Source organism: Barbus barbus (genome assembly GCF_936440315.1).
Source record: "Barbus barbus genome assembly, chromosome: 28".
In the NCBI taxonomy this organism is placed as follows: domain Eukaryota; kingdom Metazoa; phylum Chordata; class Actinopteri; order Cypriniformes; family Cyprinidae; genus Barbus; species Barbus barbus.
The window spans coordinates 5345506-5366270 of NC_136756.1; the positions used below are offsets into that span (position 1 = coordinate 5345506).

The window sequence follows — 20765 nt, forward strand, 5'->3', positions numbered from 1 at the left end:
TTATTTTATTCGCTGTATATACTTTAAAATAAAATGATTGTAATCGTAATTCAAGGGCTAAAGGATTTGAGCATTAACCCTGCCTGGTTTAGCCTATTCATGTTTGAAAATGATTAACAGTTGAAACTTTAGAAAAGTAATCAAATGTAATCTGTTACTTTAATAAAGTATTTGAAATAGTTACATTAGCCTACTTATTGCATTTTAGAACTTGTAATCTGTAACTTATGCTATTACATTTCCAAAGTAACCTTCCCATTAATGATCATATGTGAGAATGTGCTTGGGGTTTCTTGGGGACTTCCAGTCTGGGACATTGAATATTTCTGCAAATGCAGAGCTCTTGAATTTGAAGATTACGACGCAGTTACATGGGTGGGAAGAAATCAGCGCCACCCATTCAAAGCAGTGCCAGCGCCGCCCATGCGCTTCAACAGATCCCTTCTTAATATACCTCCTCGGATGAACGGGAACTACGGCTGGAAATAAATCAGCGTGTTATTAGAACGAAAAACCCCAAAGTAGCGTCACCCTAAAGGGTAAGACAAAGTTTCATGACTTCCGAAAAGTATTTGGGCTATCAGCAGGCTATAGAGAGCGCTGTTTCTACTGATGATACTTCAAGCTGTAGGTTTGCTATAACTTTGTGTTCAAGTGTGTTGTATCGCAGAAACGGGATTTTATGTGTTTTTTATGTTCTGGCGATTAATCTCATTAATCTGTACATTTCTGCAGAATGATAATGATTGGCTGTATGTTGAACAAATTGAAGATGCATATTTGTGTCTAATCAATACAGTGTGGTGCAGCCGACATAACATGGCTTCACTAATTAGTGTTTGTTTGTTTGTAAACTCAATTCCTTGAGGAGAGTGAGAACTAGCTATTAAATATCTTATATAAACTCAAATTCATTCAGTTTTTGTACACAACCTACCTCTAGTGCTCAGCCATATAACCCAATAAAGCTTTTGTATGCAATTGCATTGAGTTTATGGGAAAATGGGCTGACTACAGAAAAACACCAAACTAGCAATTTCACTTCAATATTTGTATTCTGTTATAACCTTTATATAAATAAATGGGTTTGAAATTGCATTTCATTGTTCCCTAGTTTTTGTAACCGGATTGTTTCATCATTCAGGTAAAATGATGAAAGTTAAAACCGATACAGTGTTGAAAAAGAACAAAAATGTGACTTTTTGGTTATTTTACCTCCTGTTTTGTACCTCCATGCATACTCAAATTATAGGCTATGTCTTGTGTTGTACTAGGAATGCAATAATTAAATAATCAAACAATGTAATGCAATATAAACAAAGGAAGACAAGCACAAAATATGACATTTCACGACCTTTTCACTAATCAAATCATCAGATCTACTGATCTCAGCAGAGAAAACTACTATTAACAATACATTATATTGTTGTTGCCCCAAAACAGTTCTGTTGCTTGAAAATTGAACTTGCCTCCGAAAGGAATCACATGCTTCATGTCTCATGATTCTATTTACGGGCCATTCCCTGTCTGGGTCGCCCCTCCACCATTCGCCCGTACTCATCTACACAGATATAAAGTGGAGTGCATTTGTGCACAGATTTAGATTCAGATTACCAAAATGTATATACGACGCCTTGTGATTGACAAAATTCAGTCTGAAATGGTAGATTATTGATGCAGTGATGAGGATTTGGTAGATGCCTAGTCCATGTGATCACATTCATAAAGATATTAATAGTAAAACGTCTCTTATGATTCCATCCCAGCCCACACTATAGCTTTGCACTGTAACACCATTAAATGTGATCTAAAACATTCTCATCTTTAATCTAATATAGTGGGACATGATTTGACTCGCTTCCATGACAAGAGTTCTTTGTTGGTCCATCACTGTGGATCATGTAGAAGTTGTTTACAGGCGAACAGAGCCTGCAGTGTTCACGCCAGCATGTTCTGGAGACTTTTCCTTCCTCTAAATCACATTATTTGTCAGTATGTGGATAATACTGAACGGGCAGACGGAGCGCTGTCTGAAAATGTTAAACTAATTAGCACGTCACAAACAAAGTTAGTGCCTTAATGTCTGTATGTTTAAATCAGCATAGAAAATATCAAAATGTTATGCAATTCATTTATAAAATGTAGCTTTGATTTTGGTGGTTTTTCTGTTTTGTTTTCTTAGTTTTTATGCATGTTCTTGTGACAGAACATTTATTTTTACGCAGCGGACAATTTGAACCAAAACCGTGGCTTTTTTAGAAAAGAGGAACAAAACCAATTTGTCAAGGAGCCAGTAATATTTGTGATATGCAATGCCAGGTTTGTTAGACGGCTAGATTAGGAAGCGAGCTTGAGAAGAAGACGGATACAAAGAAGAGTCATACAGTGGGATTCAATGCAAGTCAGCGAAGGGTGATTAGTTTCCACAGGAAGTTATCTGAATGTTTAGCAGAACAGAAAGTATTACATTAAATCTAAATATCATTTTGTAGACATAAATACTAATAAACAGTCAATATGCTAGTAAAATGCATGCTAAGCAACTAATTACAAATTTTTCTTTTGAAATCACAAGTCTGACCTGGTATGAAAATAAATAACACGCTTCTCAACAAGCTGTATTATTGATGTTTGTAGCACACAGATTTACATTTTCATACTCAATAATTGAATGTTTGAGTATGAGCAGTACTAACAGTGATGTTTGCCTAAGAAAGCACCACTAAATAATGGATCTGCCAGTGACCGCTACTGGCCTTGAGAATCTGTTTATACTGCCCTAAAACGTGATCAGCTGTTTTTCACAGGAAGAGTCCATTTTCTGAAGCAGCTTTTAGAAACAATGGGAGGATGTCGCTGTTATTCACTGAGCTGTGTCACGGCAGACGGTCTCCATCAGGCTTTTTAAGTGGTGTTTTCCATTTACTAAAATTTTACACCAACAGAGCTAAATAATGCTTTTGACAAATCTAATTCAAATGACTAACACTCATAGATTTAAAAAACAAAAAAAAATCATGAAGGAGGATTCATTGTGGCAACTCATTTTCACTATTTATATCACTATAGGGGGTTATGCCCCTTATTAATGGAAATCTAACATTTAAATAAACATAAAAATTACATTATGTATTTGGTGACCAAGCCTCTTGCTGGAAAAGAAATGAATGGTATTAACCTTGTTGGTATACAAACTGTACAAGAAAGAAGAAACATTTAATTTAATAAATAAGCGTTCTGCAAGTGAACAGCACTTTGCAGTGCCATCCCAAAGAGGGACAAAATAACCTTCATGGACTTTTACCTTAACTGTTCCCTCCTGGAGAAATAACCTGCCAAACTCGATCCGAGTCCTTAGCCATGTTCAAGAAACGTCTAAAGACACCCTTAACCCTCTAACACTAGCATTCTCTATTCTTTTTCTACTTGTTTTCTTTTTAATTATTATAAAAAAATATAATAGCTTGACCCTCTAACACTAGCTCTATCTATTCTATCTCTACTTTTTATTCTTTATTTAAAAATAATAAATAAAAACGCTATATACTGCGTTGGACTAACCGGGACTTGTCACAACACTTGTTGCTCTTTTGTTTTTGATTGCTTCTCGTTTGCAAGTCATTTAGGATAAACGCGTCTGCTAAATGATTAAATGTAAATGTGAAAATGAGAGTAAATGTGTGTAGAGTTCATGAAGGGAATTTCCAAACATTAAAAAACGACTTAACTTAATAAATTGAAAAGTTGAAAATACAGTTCTGCAGATGATAGTTACTAGCAAGCAGAATTGAAATGAATGGGGGCTTGGGCCAAAAATGCCTCCAAATTTAAGATAAGGGGACTAAAATATCTATTATGGCTTGAATGTGGGTAAGTTTCATAAAAAAATTTAGAAATGCTGAAAAAAGACTAAACGTAGATGTCGATCAACACTCCAAAGCTTGACAGTCACGTCTTTGGACACGTCTTCATTGGTCCAGATTCCATAACTTTACACAGTTTTGATGCTGTTTTATGTCAGATGATTGTGTTAGATTACATGTGGAAGCATCTGTTGTTTCGGGTTCTTCCTCACATTTGTACTAGCGTTTCCTACCATATAACAATGAAAACACGGATTCTAGGAGCACAAGTATAGCTCAAATATATTTAGACTTTTCTAAGTATAAGCCAAGTACACTTAAATGTCACTTAAGTATATTTCTGAGAAGTACATAAAAAGTAGTCTAAAAGTATACTTTCCTATTTTAAAGTTTAGAAGTATACTAATAGCACACTTGAACAAACTTATTTTTCGTAAGAGATAAAAGACCGCACAGATACTTTGAATTATTTGAATTAATAAGGTAATTAAACAATTTACCTTACAACTTACAAACAACCCCAGAGATTAAACATTGCAACTTAATGAAAAAGTACATTTCTGATCCTGCTATTAAGTGCGTCAAATAATATATATATTTTTTTAATGTCATAAATTTAATTTAAAAAAGTGATTAGATCTTCTAAAGTGTTCACTGTAGCAATGACTATGATGTAAAAATGGCTTGTGACCATTTTCAACTTAAATTTAGTGTGCAGTGACCCCTAGAAGCTAATCTGAACTGGCCATTTTCAACCATCTCCTGACAGTTTTGTGTAAGACATTCAGTACAGACTGTGGGTGAGCCGTCTGAGGCTGAGACTACTAAATCAGTAACCCTTTTATCATGTAATTAATATTAACTTTTTCAGAGATGCAAGCTGATATGAGAATACTGTAGGGGCAGTCGTGGCCTAATGGATAGAGAGTTGGACTTGGGTTCGAGTCTTAAGTCCGGCAGGGATTGTAGGTGGGGGGAGTGAGTAAGCAATGCTCTCTCCACCCTCAATACCACGACTGAGGTGAGACCCTTGAGCAAGGCACCAAACCCCCAACTGCTCTCTGGGCGCCATTGGCTGCCCACTGCTCCGGGTGTATGTTCACTACTGAGTGTACACTTGGATGGGTTAAATGCAGAGCACAAATTCTGAGTATGGGTCACCATGCTTGGCCACACACCACTTCCCTTTCCCTGTAGGAGGATGTATCACAAAAAGTCCCACAGAACTGGGATAATGATTCATTATATAGTAAAAATGCCTTTGTGGCAAGCTTCAAAGTCAATTCATGTTGAGTGAAGTTTATTAGACTTATACATATGCAAGATGAAAGCAACTGATGTTCACTGATAGCATGTTTTGCTCTTTAAAATGTGACAATACTTCCTGCAGCATCTAGAACTTTAAACATTGTCTTTTGTATCCCGAATAATGATCTGATGTCGCTGGGATGTCGTTTTTAGAGCATGTGCATGTGCTTCGTTTCCTTGTTTATTTTTCCTTGGCTGGTCTTTGAGGAAACAGCTTTTGCTGCATTGATCAACTGTCTAGCACTCGCTGTCCTGAAAGACAATGGCTGCTGTTCCAGGAGACCCTGGGGCCGTATCAGACCCACTTCCCTTCAGGAAAGAGCAGCTGTGTTGCTACACTGGCTGTGACACTAGTAAAAACAAAGCAGCGCACTGTAGCTTAAAAGAACAGTTTGACCAAAAATGAAAAGTCTGTCATCATTACTCGCACTTGAACACCGTCAAGACAAAAACACTGTGAAAGTACAATAAAAGTAACTCCAGGAATGACTTCTTTTGTTCTGTTGAAAAGAAAAAGAGATATTTAGCAAATTGCTCAAACTGTGATTTTTCCACAAAACAAAGATGGACCCTGTCAAAGCTTCAAAGTGACACAAACACTAAACTAGAATCAGGTTTCCATGTAATGTGTGTGCAATATTCTAAGTCTTCTTAAAGAGAAGTTCACCCAAAAATGAAAATGTAAAATTCTGACATCAATTAATAAAGGCTTCTAACACTAGCTTACTCTATTCTTTTTCTATTCTATCTGTTATATGTGTATATAAAAATACAAATAATTATCCACCCTCATTTAGTTTCAAACCCATGATACGAATTTTGTTCAAGTCTCCGTTGAAACTTCATACAACTAAAATTTGATGATCCAAAAAGTTCATAAAGCTGCTGCAAAACTAATCCATATGAATCAAACAGTTTAATCCGAGTTTTGTGAAGAGATATGATTATTTGATATGGTGAACATTTAATTTAGGCTTTCATTCAGAAAGACAATGATCGGCAGACATGCATAGAGTATATCAAATAAACATGAAAGCTCAAACATGTGCATGATTCATGAGAACGATCATAAAGAGTGTGTTGATCATAAAAAGTCAAATAAACCTCTGACTGAATTAAATCTTTTCTTCAACTAAAGTGATAGTATCCCTTCACAAGACTAGTTTTATGCCTTTATGACCTTTTTGGATTGTAAAAGTTTTGGTTGCATGGATCTTCAATGGCGGGACAGAAACCTCCCCATTTCATTAAAAATATCAATAACACTTTAGTTTAGGGACCAGTTCTCACTATTAACTAGTTGCTTATTAGCATGCATATTAATTGCATATTTGGCTGTTTAATAATACTTTTAAAGCACAGATTAATGGTCATGCCGCATGCTTTCCATAAAAAGTAACTAAGTAACGTTATTGGTTACATTTTTGGGGAGTAACGCAAAATTGTAATGCATTGCTTTTAAAAGTAACTTTCCCCACCACTGGTTATCACTGGCCACAAACCTGGAAAGACGCATCTCGAGACACCAGCTTTGAATATGTGCAAGTGCGAGCTTTGGCAAAGGGAAAGATTTTCATCAAATAACAGCTTTTATTTCAAACTATCATATTGCTTCAGAAGATTCGGAACATAGTTGTATAGACTACTTTATGCTGCTGCTTACTGTGTCTGGTAACCTCTGGTAACTGTATAATTTCATTTTATGGAAAGGAGAAGGCTGGCCATTATGCTAAATATCTAATTTTATGTATAGAGGGATTTCACATGGGTTTTGAAAAAATATGGATGTACTTATGATAATATATTATGTTCATTTTTTGGGGCAAACTATTCCTTTAAGTCATGTGATTGCACACAAATTCCTGACAGTGCTGTAAGGTGGGCGTCAGAGGGATTTTTAATGGGATTGCCCTTTTTTAAATAAGATGTGTCCTTGCCCAGACTGCAGAGTTCACATAACATATAATGCGAATAGAGACCTCCTGCTTCCTCTGCAGGAAAATGGGAGGGAGTGCTATGAGGTCACTTTCAAAACATGACTCCCATTCAGACAACGCCACAGTGGAAGATTTGTTCGAGTTATTTGCCTGCTCTGAGAAGTCACTGTTCCCATGTTCAAAGTGGTGAATGTGATTCACAAAGTTTTGACTTTTATGGACCAGAACTGAATGAAAGGTACAGGGTTTGAACACTGATTTCTTTTGGTTTAACTTGACAATCTCTGAAATGGATGATATACAGTCACAGTCAAACATTTAGACTCACTTTATTGAATTTATACGGTTCAGCTTCTTAAAATTCTGAAGGCTTCTAATTTAAATTAGTGTAGTTGACATATAAACGTTGCCTATGAAAGTGTTCACAAAACTTTTGCAAAAATGTTTTGAAGCAGAAAAATCAGTGTCCAGCATACATGGGAACTTCTTTTATATAGTTCAGAATGCATCCCAAGATGCACCTCAGAAGTTGTCCAGAGCTGGAATCTAGACAAAGGGTGGTGATTTTGGAGAAGCTTAAATATACAAAAGCTTTGATTTGTTTGGCTTTTTTAGTCAATACATAATCCCCATCCATTTTTCTCATTTTGTAGTTTTGATGATGTTATTTTCGAAAATGTGGAAAACCGTAATAAGGAAGAATGGGTGGGTGTGTCCAAACTTTCATCTTGTAGTGTAAATGTTCAGATCTTGGTCAAATGGTGGACATGCTTTTGTTTTTGTGATCCTGTCATGTTTGTAGCATGCTGGTTAAGAGGCGCAGGAGGTAGACAGGAATGTGTTTTTCCCCTCTTGCCTTGTAATTAGGCTTTTACCAGCAGGCAAACATAGTGATACGTCTCAGCTCACAGCTGGAAGGACGGGGAAGTCCTGCAAGCCGCAAATCAAGACAGCACACTGTGAGTTGACAGGCCTAGACTGTAGTCTCGGAGACTGGAAACCTGGTTAGCTGCATTTCACCATAGTCAGGCTCTCCAATGCAAAACATATTGAAGCATTTGGGTTCAGTCTCCACGTGGTACCATTACTTTGCTCAGTCAGTGGAAAAAACAGCTTTGGCCTGTTAAATGCGATCAAACGGTACGCAGTATGCTTTTAATTAGACACAGTCTTTGCCAACACTATTTAAACCAGTGTAGTGCTTCTGTTTTTTCGCCTTGGCCCAACAGTCTTCTCATTATATCCTGCATTCGAGCCGTTCGCCACCCTGGTGGAGTCTTTGTGCTGGATTGACATGTCCGTGCCTGGTCACATTAGTGCTGTGTGAAATAGGAAGTGTTTGGTGGAATGTGCCTGGGGCTCTGTGAAAACAGTTATGTGCAACATGCATCCCCTCCTCTGTGAGGATGTGTGTGTGTGTGTTAAGCATCATAAAGGATGTGCTGGATATGTAGTATTAATACAATGTAATGTGTGTGTTTTATATTGAAATGTACCGTAACAACTCCATACAAAACTTATTGTAGAGATGCCATGACACAGTGATGATAATAGATGATAAGTGGGCTTCAAAAGTCTAAAAGCACAGTGAAAGCCTGGAAAAGTTGGAGGATAATTTACCAATAAAGACTTAAGTTTATTTTGTACCCAAAACAATACCAACACTTTAAGTGTTGCTGTCATTAATGAAAAGGGGTGGCATTCCGAAGTTCTTGTCAGCTTTTCATTCAGATTGTTATAATATAATTTGGCCTTAAATATTTGGTCCCTACTCAATGCCACTGTACCGTATTATTACATATTCATATACATACATGGTACTCCAAGGCTTTTAAATATACTATGGCCTATATCTGAGCAAACACGGCATTGTCCAAAACATAGTTGGTAACATTTCAACAAAATTAATAATCTTGCAATACCATGGTTTTAATTGTAAACCAGAATATTATACAGCTGGGGCAGAAGTGAAATTCTAGAACAGTAGAGAAAGAGAGAAAATCAGTAGTGATGTATATGTATTTTTTTGTTTATAAAAATGTCTGTGAACATTGAAACAACACATTTTCTAATCGTTAACAGCCAACCCATTATGCTACAAATAAAAGAGATCATAGAGTATAAAAAGGCATTCTACTTATTAGGGTTACAGCTACGTATATTAATTATTTTTTTAGTCAGCCAGAATAGTCAAAGCTGTTTTCCGATTACCTGTTAAGTTTGCTGGATAGCTAACCACAATTCCCAGGTGATTATAAAAACCTCAGGACTGTGCAGTCTAAAAACAAAATTTTCTGTGATGTGAGACCAGAGCATGTTTCAACTAGAAACTGTGGCATCCTGGTTGCTAACACTGCAGTGACCTAAGAAGCATACAATGCAACACCATTACCTATAAGCCCATGTCAGTTATAACAGTTCAGGAACTACCATTGGCCACTGGACAAAAGAACAACCCTTAAAACCTTCACAGTGGCCACATACCATGTTGTGGAATGGTCCAGAGATGCTTTTAGGTTCAGTTTGTTGCGGGTCACCAGCAGCTCCCAAACAATGTTTTCATTTGTCTGATGACTCTATGGCACTGAGATGTTGTCTTTTGCTTGTAGGTGTGCTGATTTGTCTGGAGGGGCAGCACAAGGCTCCATAAAATGACCCAATCTGTGCATATAACCTCCAAACTGCCAAGTAAGTAGTTGTTTTTCTGCTCTCGTTAGATAGCACTGTTTCAAGATGAACACATCTGATATGTTTGCATTGCAGATCTGAGCGCCCCTTTTCATTGCTCTACTGAGGAAGAAACAGAGCAAGGTGGCTCCTATTCAGTACAGACGCCCTACGGATTCCAGCTGGACCTTGATTTTCTCAAGTATGTTGAGGAAATAGAGAGTGGACACAACATTCGTAGGGCTAATGTGAACCCTCGGAGGGGATCCCGGGGTGACCGTGGGTATCAGAGGAATTTAAGTGTTGGTGGTCGGGCCAGTGGCTGGACCTCCACTGAGTCCCTTTCCTCAACAACCAGTGAGAATGGCCAAACTAACCCACCTTTTCTCCAGAACCCTATCACATCGCCTAGTAAATCACAACCACTTTCCCCATTACCAGTCATCAGTCCCAGTCCACCTACTTTCTCCAAAGTGCCACCACCGCCTCCACCACGTAACCCTAGGGTTGAGAGAACGCTCCTTGAAACTAGTCTTCGGCTCCAACAGGAGCAAAGTCAGTTTTCCAATGGATTAGGCTCTAATTTGTCTGACCTTTCCAAAGTGAGTTCCAAAGTCGGTGGATTTAATAGGGACTTCTCTCTAGCTTCTTCCCAGCTTGCTTCAGATGCCCACTTGCTACAGATATCACCTGTTGTTCAGAACTCCCTTTCTGGGGTCTGGACCAAAGCAAGTCCTCAGACGTCTGGAAGGAGCACGCCAGCCTCCAACTCAGGAACATTGCCTCCTGGGCAGCTTCAGACAGTGCGAGAACAGATGGCCACCGCCCTTAGGCAGCTAAGAGAGATGGAAGAGAGACTCAAAGGACTACCAGTTCTAGAAAGAGAAGTTGCCATGCTCCGTGCCGAAAAAGAAAGGCTGGCTAAAGAACTTCAAAAGAAAACCGAGGAACTTGATGCAACACTCAAACTGCAAGTCTCCACTGAGGCAGCAGTAGGAGCCTCCCAACCAGGATCCCTACCATCACCGTCACTTTGGAATAAAAAGCCAGAATGCAAAAGTGATGAAAAAGACAAAAAGGACATAAAGAAACTAGCCATTACTCCTGTAGAAAAAAGATCCATAGCAGTTGGCAGTGATAATCCCATTGAGACTGTGGTTGTCTACAATCGCCAAGCGCTCAAGGATGCTGCTGTCGAAGCTACTATCGATGTTAGTCACGCAGCTGTTGAGACTGAGACTAGTGTTATGCATGATGAGGGAATTCAGACTGGTGTGGCTACAGAAGATGCGGCAGTCTGGGTAATAGAATCATTTCTAGGGCTACAAAGTGAGACAGAACGAGAAATTGACACCCTGCAGCACACGATCAAATTTCAACAGGAGTCAGTCCAGGTTCTCGAGACACGATTAACTCAAGTCAACCAAGATCTTGAAGCTTTAAAAGCTCAGGAAATTGAGAGGGCATCCAAGATTATGCTGGACAAAGAGACAATGGCAAAACCACAGACAGCAAATGCCCAATTGGAAACACATCCTGAAGTTTGTTCAGTTGGAGTGTTGTTTCCGGATGCAACTGACCTGGAGTATGTTTCAAAAAATGACCAAAGCATTCAAACAGATCCTGTGGAAACTTCAAAGGAAAAAATGGTGGAGCTAGTAAGCATTGGTATCCAGTGGGAATGTCTTAATGATACACAAGACGCTGAAGAACAGACAATGTCTGCAGAGGGTGAGCATTGTTATTTTCATAAAGCATGTTCCTGGTCTCACTGTGCACAATTATTTGAAGAAAAAAAACACCTTATTAATCTTTAATTAAAAGGTTAATCTGACTTGGTAGTGCTACTGTTGTAGGCAGTACAGCCTTTCTAACATTTTGCCAGTACTTAACGCAGTAATAAATGCTGTTCTCTCATGACAACTCTCGGAGCGTTATACATGGCAATGTTAATGCATTTGGTCTTGGCGGAATAGATCAATCCATCCACATACATGCTGCAGTGAGCATGTAAGAAACACTGCTGCTGCACATGTAACATATAAGAAATAACCCCCGTTTATAACATACATGAAATCACCCCATAGCAGATCTATACAGGTGGATCTGGGGGAGGTGGAGGGTTTCTGAAGTGTGCTGCAACTGCTACAGCAAACACTAGCCAAGTATTTGAATGTTGCTCATTGCAAGCTCATTGGCTGCTGATGTGAAAAGAACCAATCGGTTGCGCCAAGTCAATGATGTAATTATATCTGTTAATTACATCATTGGAACCTATCGGCCTGCGCCATCTAGAGTTTCATGACAGAAGCTTGCATTTATGCAGTAATATAAAGCTGGTTAGCCTTCGTGTAATACAGACTATGGCATGAATCAGTCAATTCAGAATTTACAACCCTAAAGGCCCGTTCACACCAAGGACGATAACAATAAAGATAACAGGGGCTTTCGCACTGGAGGAACTTTTTCATAGATCCTGGAACTATTGGCGGAAGTACCCGCTTTTTGGTGTGTTCGCACCACAGGAACCAGGAATGGTTTTAGTTCTAGGAACTCCGTTTGGAGGAACTAAATGAGCTCCTACTTCAGAGTAACAGTTATATAGGAACTACCAATGACGTAAGTGTGCGCTGATTGGCCAAATGCATACGAAACACCGGCTACCCGGCCTTTTTTTAAAAAGCCATGTAAACGTATTTACTCCACGAACATGGAAACAGCGATAATGCCATTTACCTTTTGTCTGCAGTGTTGTGTTCTTTTCTCAGCCTCGATATGTAACACTGCAAGTTGTCATAGGAGATTTCGTCTCTTAGCCCAACTTTTTGCTCTTTCAGTCGTGTAAATTGTGCATTTACATTCCTTCTCCGTTATCACGAAACCAAAAACACACAACAAAAACTGCTCCGATCATGGCGTCCTCCATTCACCGGTTGTTGACATATGTAAATGGGATATACTGAATCTTCAGTCCCAGCATAAAGACTCCGCTTCGAAGTTCCTGCTGCCGGTGCAAATGCAACCAGGAAAACGGCCCGAGGGAGAAATTGGTTCTCTAGGAACCACCCTGCTCCTATAACTGCACCCAGTTCCTAAAACTATGCGGTGCGAATGCCCCTAACGATAAAAATATAGTTCTAAAACTCGTTCTCCATATTAATAGCAGAGTCTACACCACAACTATAATGATAAAGGCACAGAGAAGCGATATCATTGGAATCACTTTCAGAAAGATTTTTTCCAGCTGATGAACGATATAAACATGACATCCAATCAGAATCCATCCTGCTATAAGGAGCTTGAGAATTTAAAGCGGAAGATTCGCAAGCGCTTGGAATAAACAGAGGATATCGTTCACTGGTGTGGACGCTAATATCATTATCGTTATCGTTCTTGGTGTGAACAGGGCTCACTTAAGTCCAACTATACATTAGTTACATGTTGACATTAAATCAATCTGTATAAGAGAACCACATATTTTTAAGGTTATCCATAGGAAAATCCCTTTAAAAATGATTTCTTTGCAAAAAAGTTGCAGGCCCTCTGAAATCTATCATGAAGAGGAAGGATGGGAGTAGTGCTGGCGCAGCTTCCAGCGGTGGCAAAAAGAGCCTGAAGTTTGTTGGAATTCTAAACGGAGGGTGAGTTGCTACAGCAGACTTAAGAAAAAAAAGGACATATTGACACAATACGACTGTCACAGCCTGCATCCCATGGCTTATTGCTCTTATAAAGTGGTAACAACAGTAATATTTAAAAACTTGTCAATTTGATTCAGAATTTAAAAAATATTATTGTTAATGACAACAATAATAAGTATCCTGCCAAGTAACAACTGTATAAAATATCTGGCTCTTTCAATCAGTTTGTAGAACTGTAACTCTCCATTTTGTCATTATTTCTTATATAAATATTTCAACTTGAGGTCAGACTGCCAATTAAGCTGAATTTCTCCTCCTAAATTCTTTCAGATATGAGTCAACCTCTAGTGAAGAGGATGAGGAAGAGGATGAAGAGAGTTCCTCAGATGGAAGTGAGGCTGGTGCGTGTTCAGACAGCAGTGTGGAAGAAGGGGCAGCTCTAGAGGACACATCTGATGAAGAGATGAATATAAAAGTGGATGAAACTGACAGTGATGAAAACATGCCAGCTGGGACTGAAGATTCAAAGGACCAGGAAGAGGAAGTGAAGGAAAAGTAAGTGCATGCAGATTTTGGTGATGACTTTTTTTGTGACTTCGCTTTGAGGTCATCTATATGGTAGCATACATCTAAAAATATACTTTTAGCAGATTTACACGTTTAAATATTCAAGGTCTTTCTCTTGCGGACCAAAAATGACTCGTATTATACAAGAGATATTTCTATTTTAGAAAATCATGATTCGTGGCTTTTGATGTTATGAATGCAAACAATAAATGGAGATTATCTTACAGGTTTGAACTTAGTGCCAAAATGCGTGAGGCTTGTCTAATTTTGAAGAGCCACCTTAATGACGGAGCGAAATCAGTGAAGAGTAAAGAAGTGGTGAGAGCAAATCACACAAATGACGTTTTATTCAAATTGTAGTTAGAAATGAATCATTTCAAATTACATTCCAGCCAAACTTAACCATTATGTTGTTCTGTTAACATGTCTAACGCAGTTGTCCAGCACTCATAGCGTTCAGCTGGAGTGGTTCAGAGTATCCAGTGCAAAGATGGCCCGGCCTTCACGCGTGTCAAATTACCTGATGGCTTTCTCAGAGGTCTCCCCCGTCCTGCTGGAGCACATAGTCAACATGACGGATGGCAATGGCAACACTGCCTTACACTACAGCGTCTCCCATTCCAACTTCACTGTGGTGGACCTACTGCTTGACACAGGTTAAGAGATGACTTGGTAACAAGCAATGTAACTGGATAAACCATGGGAAAATGCACCTAACTATATACTAAAAGGGGTTTTTGGTTTTCATTGTGTACTGTTCTTATATTACAATGACGGATATGTCAAAAGATCAAGGCAATTTTGGTTTCTCAGTTCATGATCCCTTTAATGGTAAACAAAATCCTATGGTTGTCACATGACCTAACTATTGTGCATGTTTACATGAGTGATGTCCAGTTATCACTTTTTATCTATCAAGTTTCTTGGAATTCACAACTGATCTTACTTATTCACTTGTTGCTTTTGAACAGAAGTCCAAAGTTATGTGCTAATGAGTTGTCCAACAGTTCGGGACATTGTTACAAAACCTCAGTTGTGGATGTGTTCATGCGCAGGCATGTGCAACGTTGATCAGCAGAATAAAGCCGGATATACAGCTGTGATGCTGGCAGCGCTTTCAGCAGTGAAGGAGGAGGACGACATGGCAGTGGTCCAGAAACTCTTCCGTCTGGGCAACGTCAATTCCAAGGCGAGCCAAGTAAGTCACCCAGTTAATTAGTTATTCATCTGCGATTATATCCTCTGCTAATTTGAATATGACATTTCAACTTACACTTTTTAAGGTTGTTTATTGTTCCATAAAGAACCTTTAACATCCATGGAATCCTTCCATTGCACAAAAGGGACTTTATAGTGGAAAAAGGGCTCTTGTTAAAATGTTTTTCTCAAGAAAAGGAGTTCTTTTCACTAAAAGGTTCTTTGGGGAATCTAAAGTTGTTCCTCTGTGAAAATTCTCTTTTGGAAGCTTTTTTGCTTGACTAAAAGAAATGAAAAAATTACAGAAGACTTTACAGAATACATACACTACTGATCAAAAGTCTGGGAAAATACGATTTGTTTTGAGGGGGGGATATTAAACCTTTTATTAAACAAAGGTGCATTATATTGATCAAAAGTGACAGTAAAGACATTTATAACATTACAAAAGATTTCCGTTTCAAATGAATGCTGTTCTTCTGAACTCTGAACAATTTATCAAAGAATCCTGAAAAATAAATCACAGTTTACACAAAAATATCGATAGTAATAATAAATGTTTCTTGAGCAGCAAATCAGCATATTAGAATGATTTCTGAAGGATGCATGTGAAGACTGGAGTAATGATGCTAAAAAGTCTGCTTTGATCACAGAAAAAAAATTACATTTTACAATAAAATAAAATATAAAACTATTATTTTAAATTGTAATAATATTTTACAATGCTACAGATTTTTTCAAAACCATTTAAAGATCTTACCAATTTTAAGTTTTGGAACGGTATAGTGTAATATTACTAAAGTTTTTCTGATATTTGTCAAAAAGTCACATCTAAAAATGTATGGATGTCATTTCATTAGTTAAAATTTTTTTTTTTTTTTAAATGTGGCATTGATTTTAAAGAAAGTTAAGAATAAAATGGCCTAGAAACTGCAATGAAATTCAGACACTGCACTAATTAATTCTGTGAGGCCTGAGTGTCTAAAATCTTCACTGTTTACACATTTTTGGATAAAAACAGATAATTGCATTATTAGAGTGTAACTTACTGAAAGTGTTGATTGGCGTCCAGCAGGGATCCTCCAGCTGAGCGTGTGTGTTGTGGTGTGTCTGTGGTTAGGCGGGACAGACGGCTTTGATGCTGGCCGTGAGTCACGGTCGGCAGGAGATGGTGCGAGCGCTGCTCGACTGCGGTGCTGATGTGAACATCCAGGATGACGAGGGCTCCACCGCTCTGATGTGTGCGAGTGAACACGGTCGGGCTGAGATTGTGTCCTTACTGCTAGAGCAGCCGGGGTGTGACATTTCAGTCATAGATAATGTGAGTTCATCACAACCACCTTCATATAACCATGAAGAATATGTACATGACACTAAAATATGCATTTCAGCATAATACTGCAGCCTAAAATAAAGCCACGATTAAAGTGGCGGTCATACTAATAATCAAAGCAGGTGAACATACTAGTTCTATTAGTTCTACATGGCAGTGTTATTTTAGTAGCATTGAGATACTATTATAGTTATTAGTATTTTGAAGTTTTTATATTTTCTGTTTTCATTTTTCTGTTTCATATTTGTTGTTTGTGTGTGTGTATAGTTTTCATTCATTTTTATTTGAGTTATTTTAGTACATCAAGTTAAATAAATTAAAATAGAGAAATGTCGCCTTGGCATTTAGCTGAAAGCTGAATTTTTGTTTTTATATTTGATCTCAGTTCATGTTTATTTCAAGTAACTTGGCTTTAATGATTGATTCAGTTTGAGTTAACTGTAATACCCTGATACATGGATAATCATCACCTAGGAAGAAATAGGAAGAAATTTTAGCCATTATTTTCATGATCTCTTTATTGACTTCCTTTAGTCTTGATTTTAATGTTTCATATGCTTATTATAAAGCGACCTTGAGCTTGAGAAAGACAATAAATACCTTATTATTGATCTTATTTGATCAAACAATACAAATAAAACAATATTTTTACATAAAAATTGAATATGATTGAATGCTATAGGCTGGTTTCTGCTTCAGAGTAATATTTATATTTATATATGTGTGTGTGTGTGACTGTGTCTCACAATATGACTGTATTTCTTATATTAAAGTGTATCTCTTTTTATTCTGAGGTGGAACCAGATGCATGGTGTATTTGAACCTTTTGAATGTGTTGTCCTGCAGTCATTTCTTGTTGCGTGTATAGGTGGGGTCCAGAGTAATTGTGTAAGCTTGAAATCCAGTGCAGTCACTTGTTCCATTACAGCAGGAAGTTGTACTCTGTTTTACAGATAATGATGTAACAGAGAAACAGGTCGCACCCTGAATGTTGCTGGACTTGGCATCCAGTGTTAAAGCATCCAGTCCAGCAATGCATTATGGGTAAATCCATGCTCTTTGACTTCTTTCCTCTAGGATGGCAGTAATGCTCTCTCCATTGCTCTGGAGGCGTCCCATAATGATATTGCTGTTCTACTGTACGCTCACATGAACTACTCGAAAACACAGGCAGATGTAAGTCCTCTCACGCTGAACACTCATGCAGCCCGTTTCTAACTCATTCAAGCAGAACAAACACATGGATTTCGGCAGTTTAATTACACTTTACTAGACTTGTTTAAGTGATGAATGTGAAATAGGATATTTATTCAGACAAATGCAGGGCGAGACAGCAGAATTGATTTGGGTCACGCAAGCGGGTGTTACCAGAATGGAGCCAGATGTGAATGGAAACGGTGCTTTAATACAGTGGTCTCGAACTCAGTTCCTGGAGGGCCACAGCTCTGCAGAGTTCAGCTCCAAATCACACGCTTGGAAGTTTCTAGTGATCCTGAAGACCTTGATTAGCTGGATCCTGTGTGTTTGATCAGGGTTGGAGCTGTGGCCCTCCAGGAATCGAGTTTGAGACCAGTGCCTTTAGCTGTTTAATTTAGTCCAATACAGCCTAATTCACAATCAGAATAAAAATAAGTCATTTCAGAGACAATTATTGTGTTTTCATGCACTGATTAATCGTTCACAATAAGAAAGATACTGTATGTACTTTAAAATCTGCCGTGCTTCACACAATGACTGAAACAAAATTGTATTAATGCATCCATTAAAATTCTGGAGAAAAATGAGCATTATATTATAATGTGGTGACATAACTTTGGTGTTTGTTCTTTGTTCAGGTATCTTCTAAAGCAATCTCCCGAAGCCCGTCCACTCCTAGAAGAACATGGCCCTCAGAGTGACACACATTAAGAACAAAATGAAAATAAAAACATGACTAACTAGCTTTTTCTGCAAGATTATAACAATTTCTGTTATAAGTTTATATATATTGTTCATTTTTATGCACATATTTAATGCACTATAATGCAACATTACTATGTAAACCCATTAATGCAGGTAAGACCAATAACTTACTTTTAATCTTCAACAGGTGTATCTACTATAATAAGTTTCTTACTACCATGATGTCAGTGTTTAAAATAAGGAAATAAGGTATTTGGGATAATTGCAGCTTAGCTGTAATGTTATTGTGATTACATGGTGCACAAGCTGAACATTTGTTTTGATTAGCGGTCAGAAAAACTCATGAGCATGAAATACTGCAGCAGATTAGAGTGATTCATATTCGCTTGAGAAACTCAATAATTATTAAACGCACATCGTGGCTTCATAACAGGCAACCTGCGACTGCTATTATTATGTGCTGTTTGGAAAAGGCCAGCAACACCTACGTGAACTCCATCCTTGTTTTCTACTACAGTGATTTATTTTTATCCTCTGATATAATTAAATATACAGTCTGTCATGTCTGGGGCTGATGGTGGCCTTTTAGTGGAGCGTTTTTGTTTTTTTAACTGAAAGGACATTGCCAAACTTTGGAAAAGATAAACATTTGCCTTCCAGAGATCTTGACCGATCCCAGAAAGGTTACAGAACTGAACTCAAGAACTATAACTGAATTAAATCAGCCAGGGATGGCCCTAAATCAAAACAAATAAAAATAGCACTTTTCAGTTGTTAAGCTTGAAATCCCGACACTTTGTGGCTGTGAAATGTTCAACATGTTCATGGTTAATGTGATGATCTACACGTGTTGTTAGCCTTGGAAGGACACTTGCATAAAGGCAGTTCTATTTGATTTATTTTCCATAATTATTGGCTGACCATCAGAGTTTGCTGGGCACTTTACACCAATTAAGAAAGCAGGTGTAAAAGTCTTAACTAGAACGTTTACTGTAGATTTCAAACAGATAATCTTTCGTTTTATCCAAAGATGCTGCAGTAGCTCTGCAAACAGACGCCTGGAGTTGTTCTTTAGTTGCTCATTTAAACATATTCTGACTCTTCAATTGTATTATTATTATTTTACCAGGCCTCAAGTATGCAATTGTATGTGTTGGTCTGTCAGTATTTCGTTTATGCTTTGTTTAAATGATTGTATCATGCTGTGCAGCTTATGCTTTTTCCAAAATGTACAATTAAAGGAAAATTGAATAATGTCATTAAGTTACTCATTAAGAAAATGCACCTATCCTACAAGTGGATTTTGGTTCTGTAAATACATAAATGTGACCAATATATCAATAGTCGGACCATATTAAAACCCAAGAAATCTGACAAATGTGGAAATAGTCTGGGTGAGCTTAATTATATTATATTGAATATGAAGGACGTGATGTGCTTCAAGTATTAAAAATGTCTTGCAGGTAAAATGATATATGGCTGAAATAAAAGGCCATTTAAGTGTGCTTAATGCTACACTGAAGTACATACTCAAGTCATACTTAAGTTGTTAAATAAATGAAGTTTACTAAATGTAAACCACATGCAATGAAGTGTGCATTTTATGATAGATGCGGTGTCCTCTTGGCATAGCTGAAGTCTTGATGATTCACCTTGGATCTGGTCTCAGTCTATTTCTACCGTACTGAAGATAATCATTACCTCTGCATGGTATAATCACCATTACACTTGTTTAGCCATTGTGTACAGCGTGGCTCAGTCTTTAAAGTGTGCTGCAATGAATGATGGACTCAAACTCAGAGTAGACTGAAGCTATAAACTTTATCTTTTAGAAGACAATGGTGTTTTAACATGAAAAATACAGCTTTGAGAGTTGTGCAAGTTTCTTTCACACTTTAGTCTAAAGTCTCTGGCGAGACACAGGGTTGTCTTCAAATTTATAGTTGATGTTCACAACCATGAGCTCAATATCACTGCAAAAATCAGTACAGCACCAGAATGATGCAACATCTAGATCAGACTATAGTGGATTCCCAAGGCAGCACTACAACTAAAGAATACCGGGAGTAATTTCTATTTTTAAGGAAACAAGTCCATTCACGTTGATAAATTGCATTCAGTGGAAACAAATAAAAGGCATGTTTTCATGAACAAAATATCTTCAACTTGCAAAGCCTTACATATGAAATCATCATTGATTTTTTTTTTTAATGCATCAGGCTTTTATGGCTCATTTAGTGTGATATATAGGATATGGAGCTCGCTCTCAAGAAAGAAAACAACAACCCCACATTGGTTATATTCAGAGGCCCAAAATGAGTTAAATATGCATTTTGGTGTCATTTAGTGA

General features: G+C 37.8%; 1 protein-coding gene across 1 annotated transcript; it reads left to right on the forward strand.

Annotated features, from left to right (window-relative positions):
• Positions 1-295: 295 nt before the first annotated feature.
• LOC306847780 (KN motif and ankyrin repeat domain-containing protein 3-like) lies at positions 296-19995 on the forward strand. Its single transcript, XM_079381929.1, has 11 exons — positions 296-539; positions 9718-9796; positions 9872-11506; positions 13308-13416; positions 13747-13971; positions 14211-14301; positions 14420-14639; positions 15039-15181; positions 16301-16501; positions 17591-17689; positions 18349-19995. Exons 2-11 carry the CDS (start codon positions 9760-9762, stop codon positions 18409-18411), a joined length of 2823 nt encoding a protein of 940 aa, XP_079238055.1. The 5' UTR covers positions 296-539; positions 9718-9759; the 3' UTR covers positions 18412-19995.
• The last annotated feature ends 770 nt before the right edge of the window (positions 19996-20765 follow it).

Coding starts and splice junctions, on each gene's coding strand:
- LOC306847780 (XM_079381929.1), top strand. CDS start 9,760: ATGACCCAATCTGTGCATATAACCTCCAAACTGCCAA. Junction 14,640..15,038: donor GGACCTACTGCTTGACACAG/GTTAAGAGATGA, acceptor GTTCATGCGCAG/GCATGTGCAACGTTGATCAG. Junction 16,502..17,590: donor ACATTTCAGTCATAGATAAT/GTGAGTTCATCA, acceptor TCTTTCCTCTAG/GATGGCAGTAATGCTCTCTC.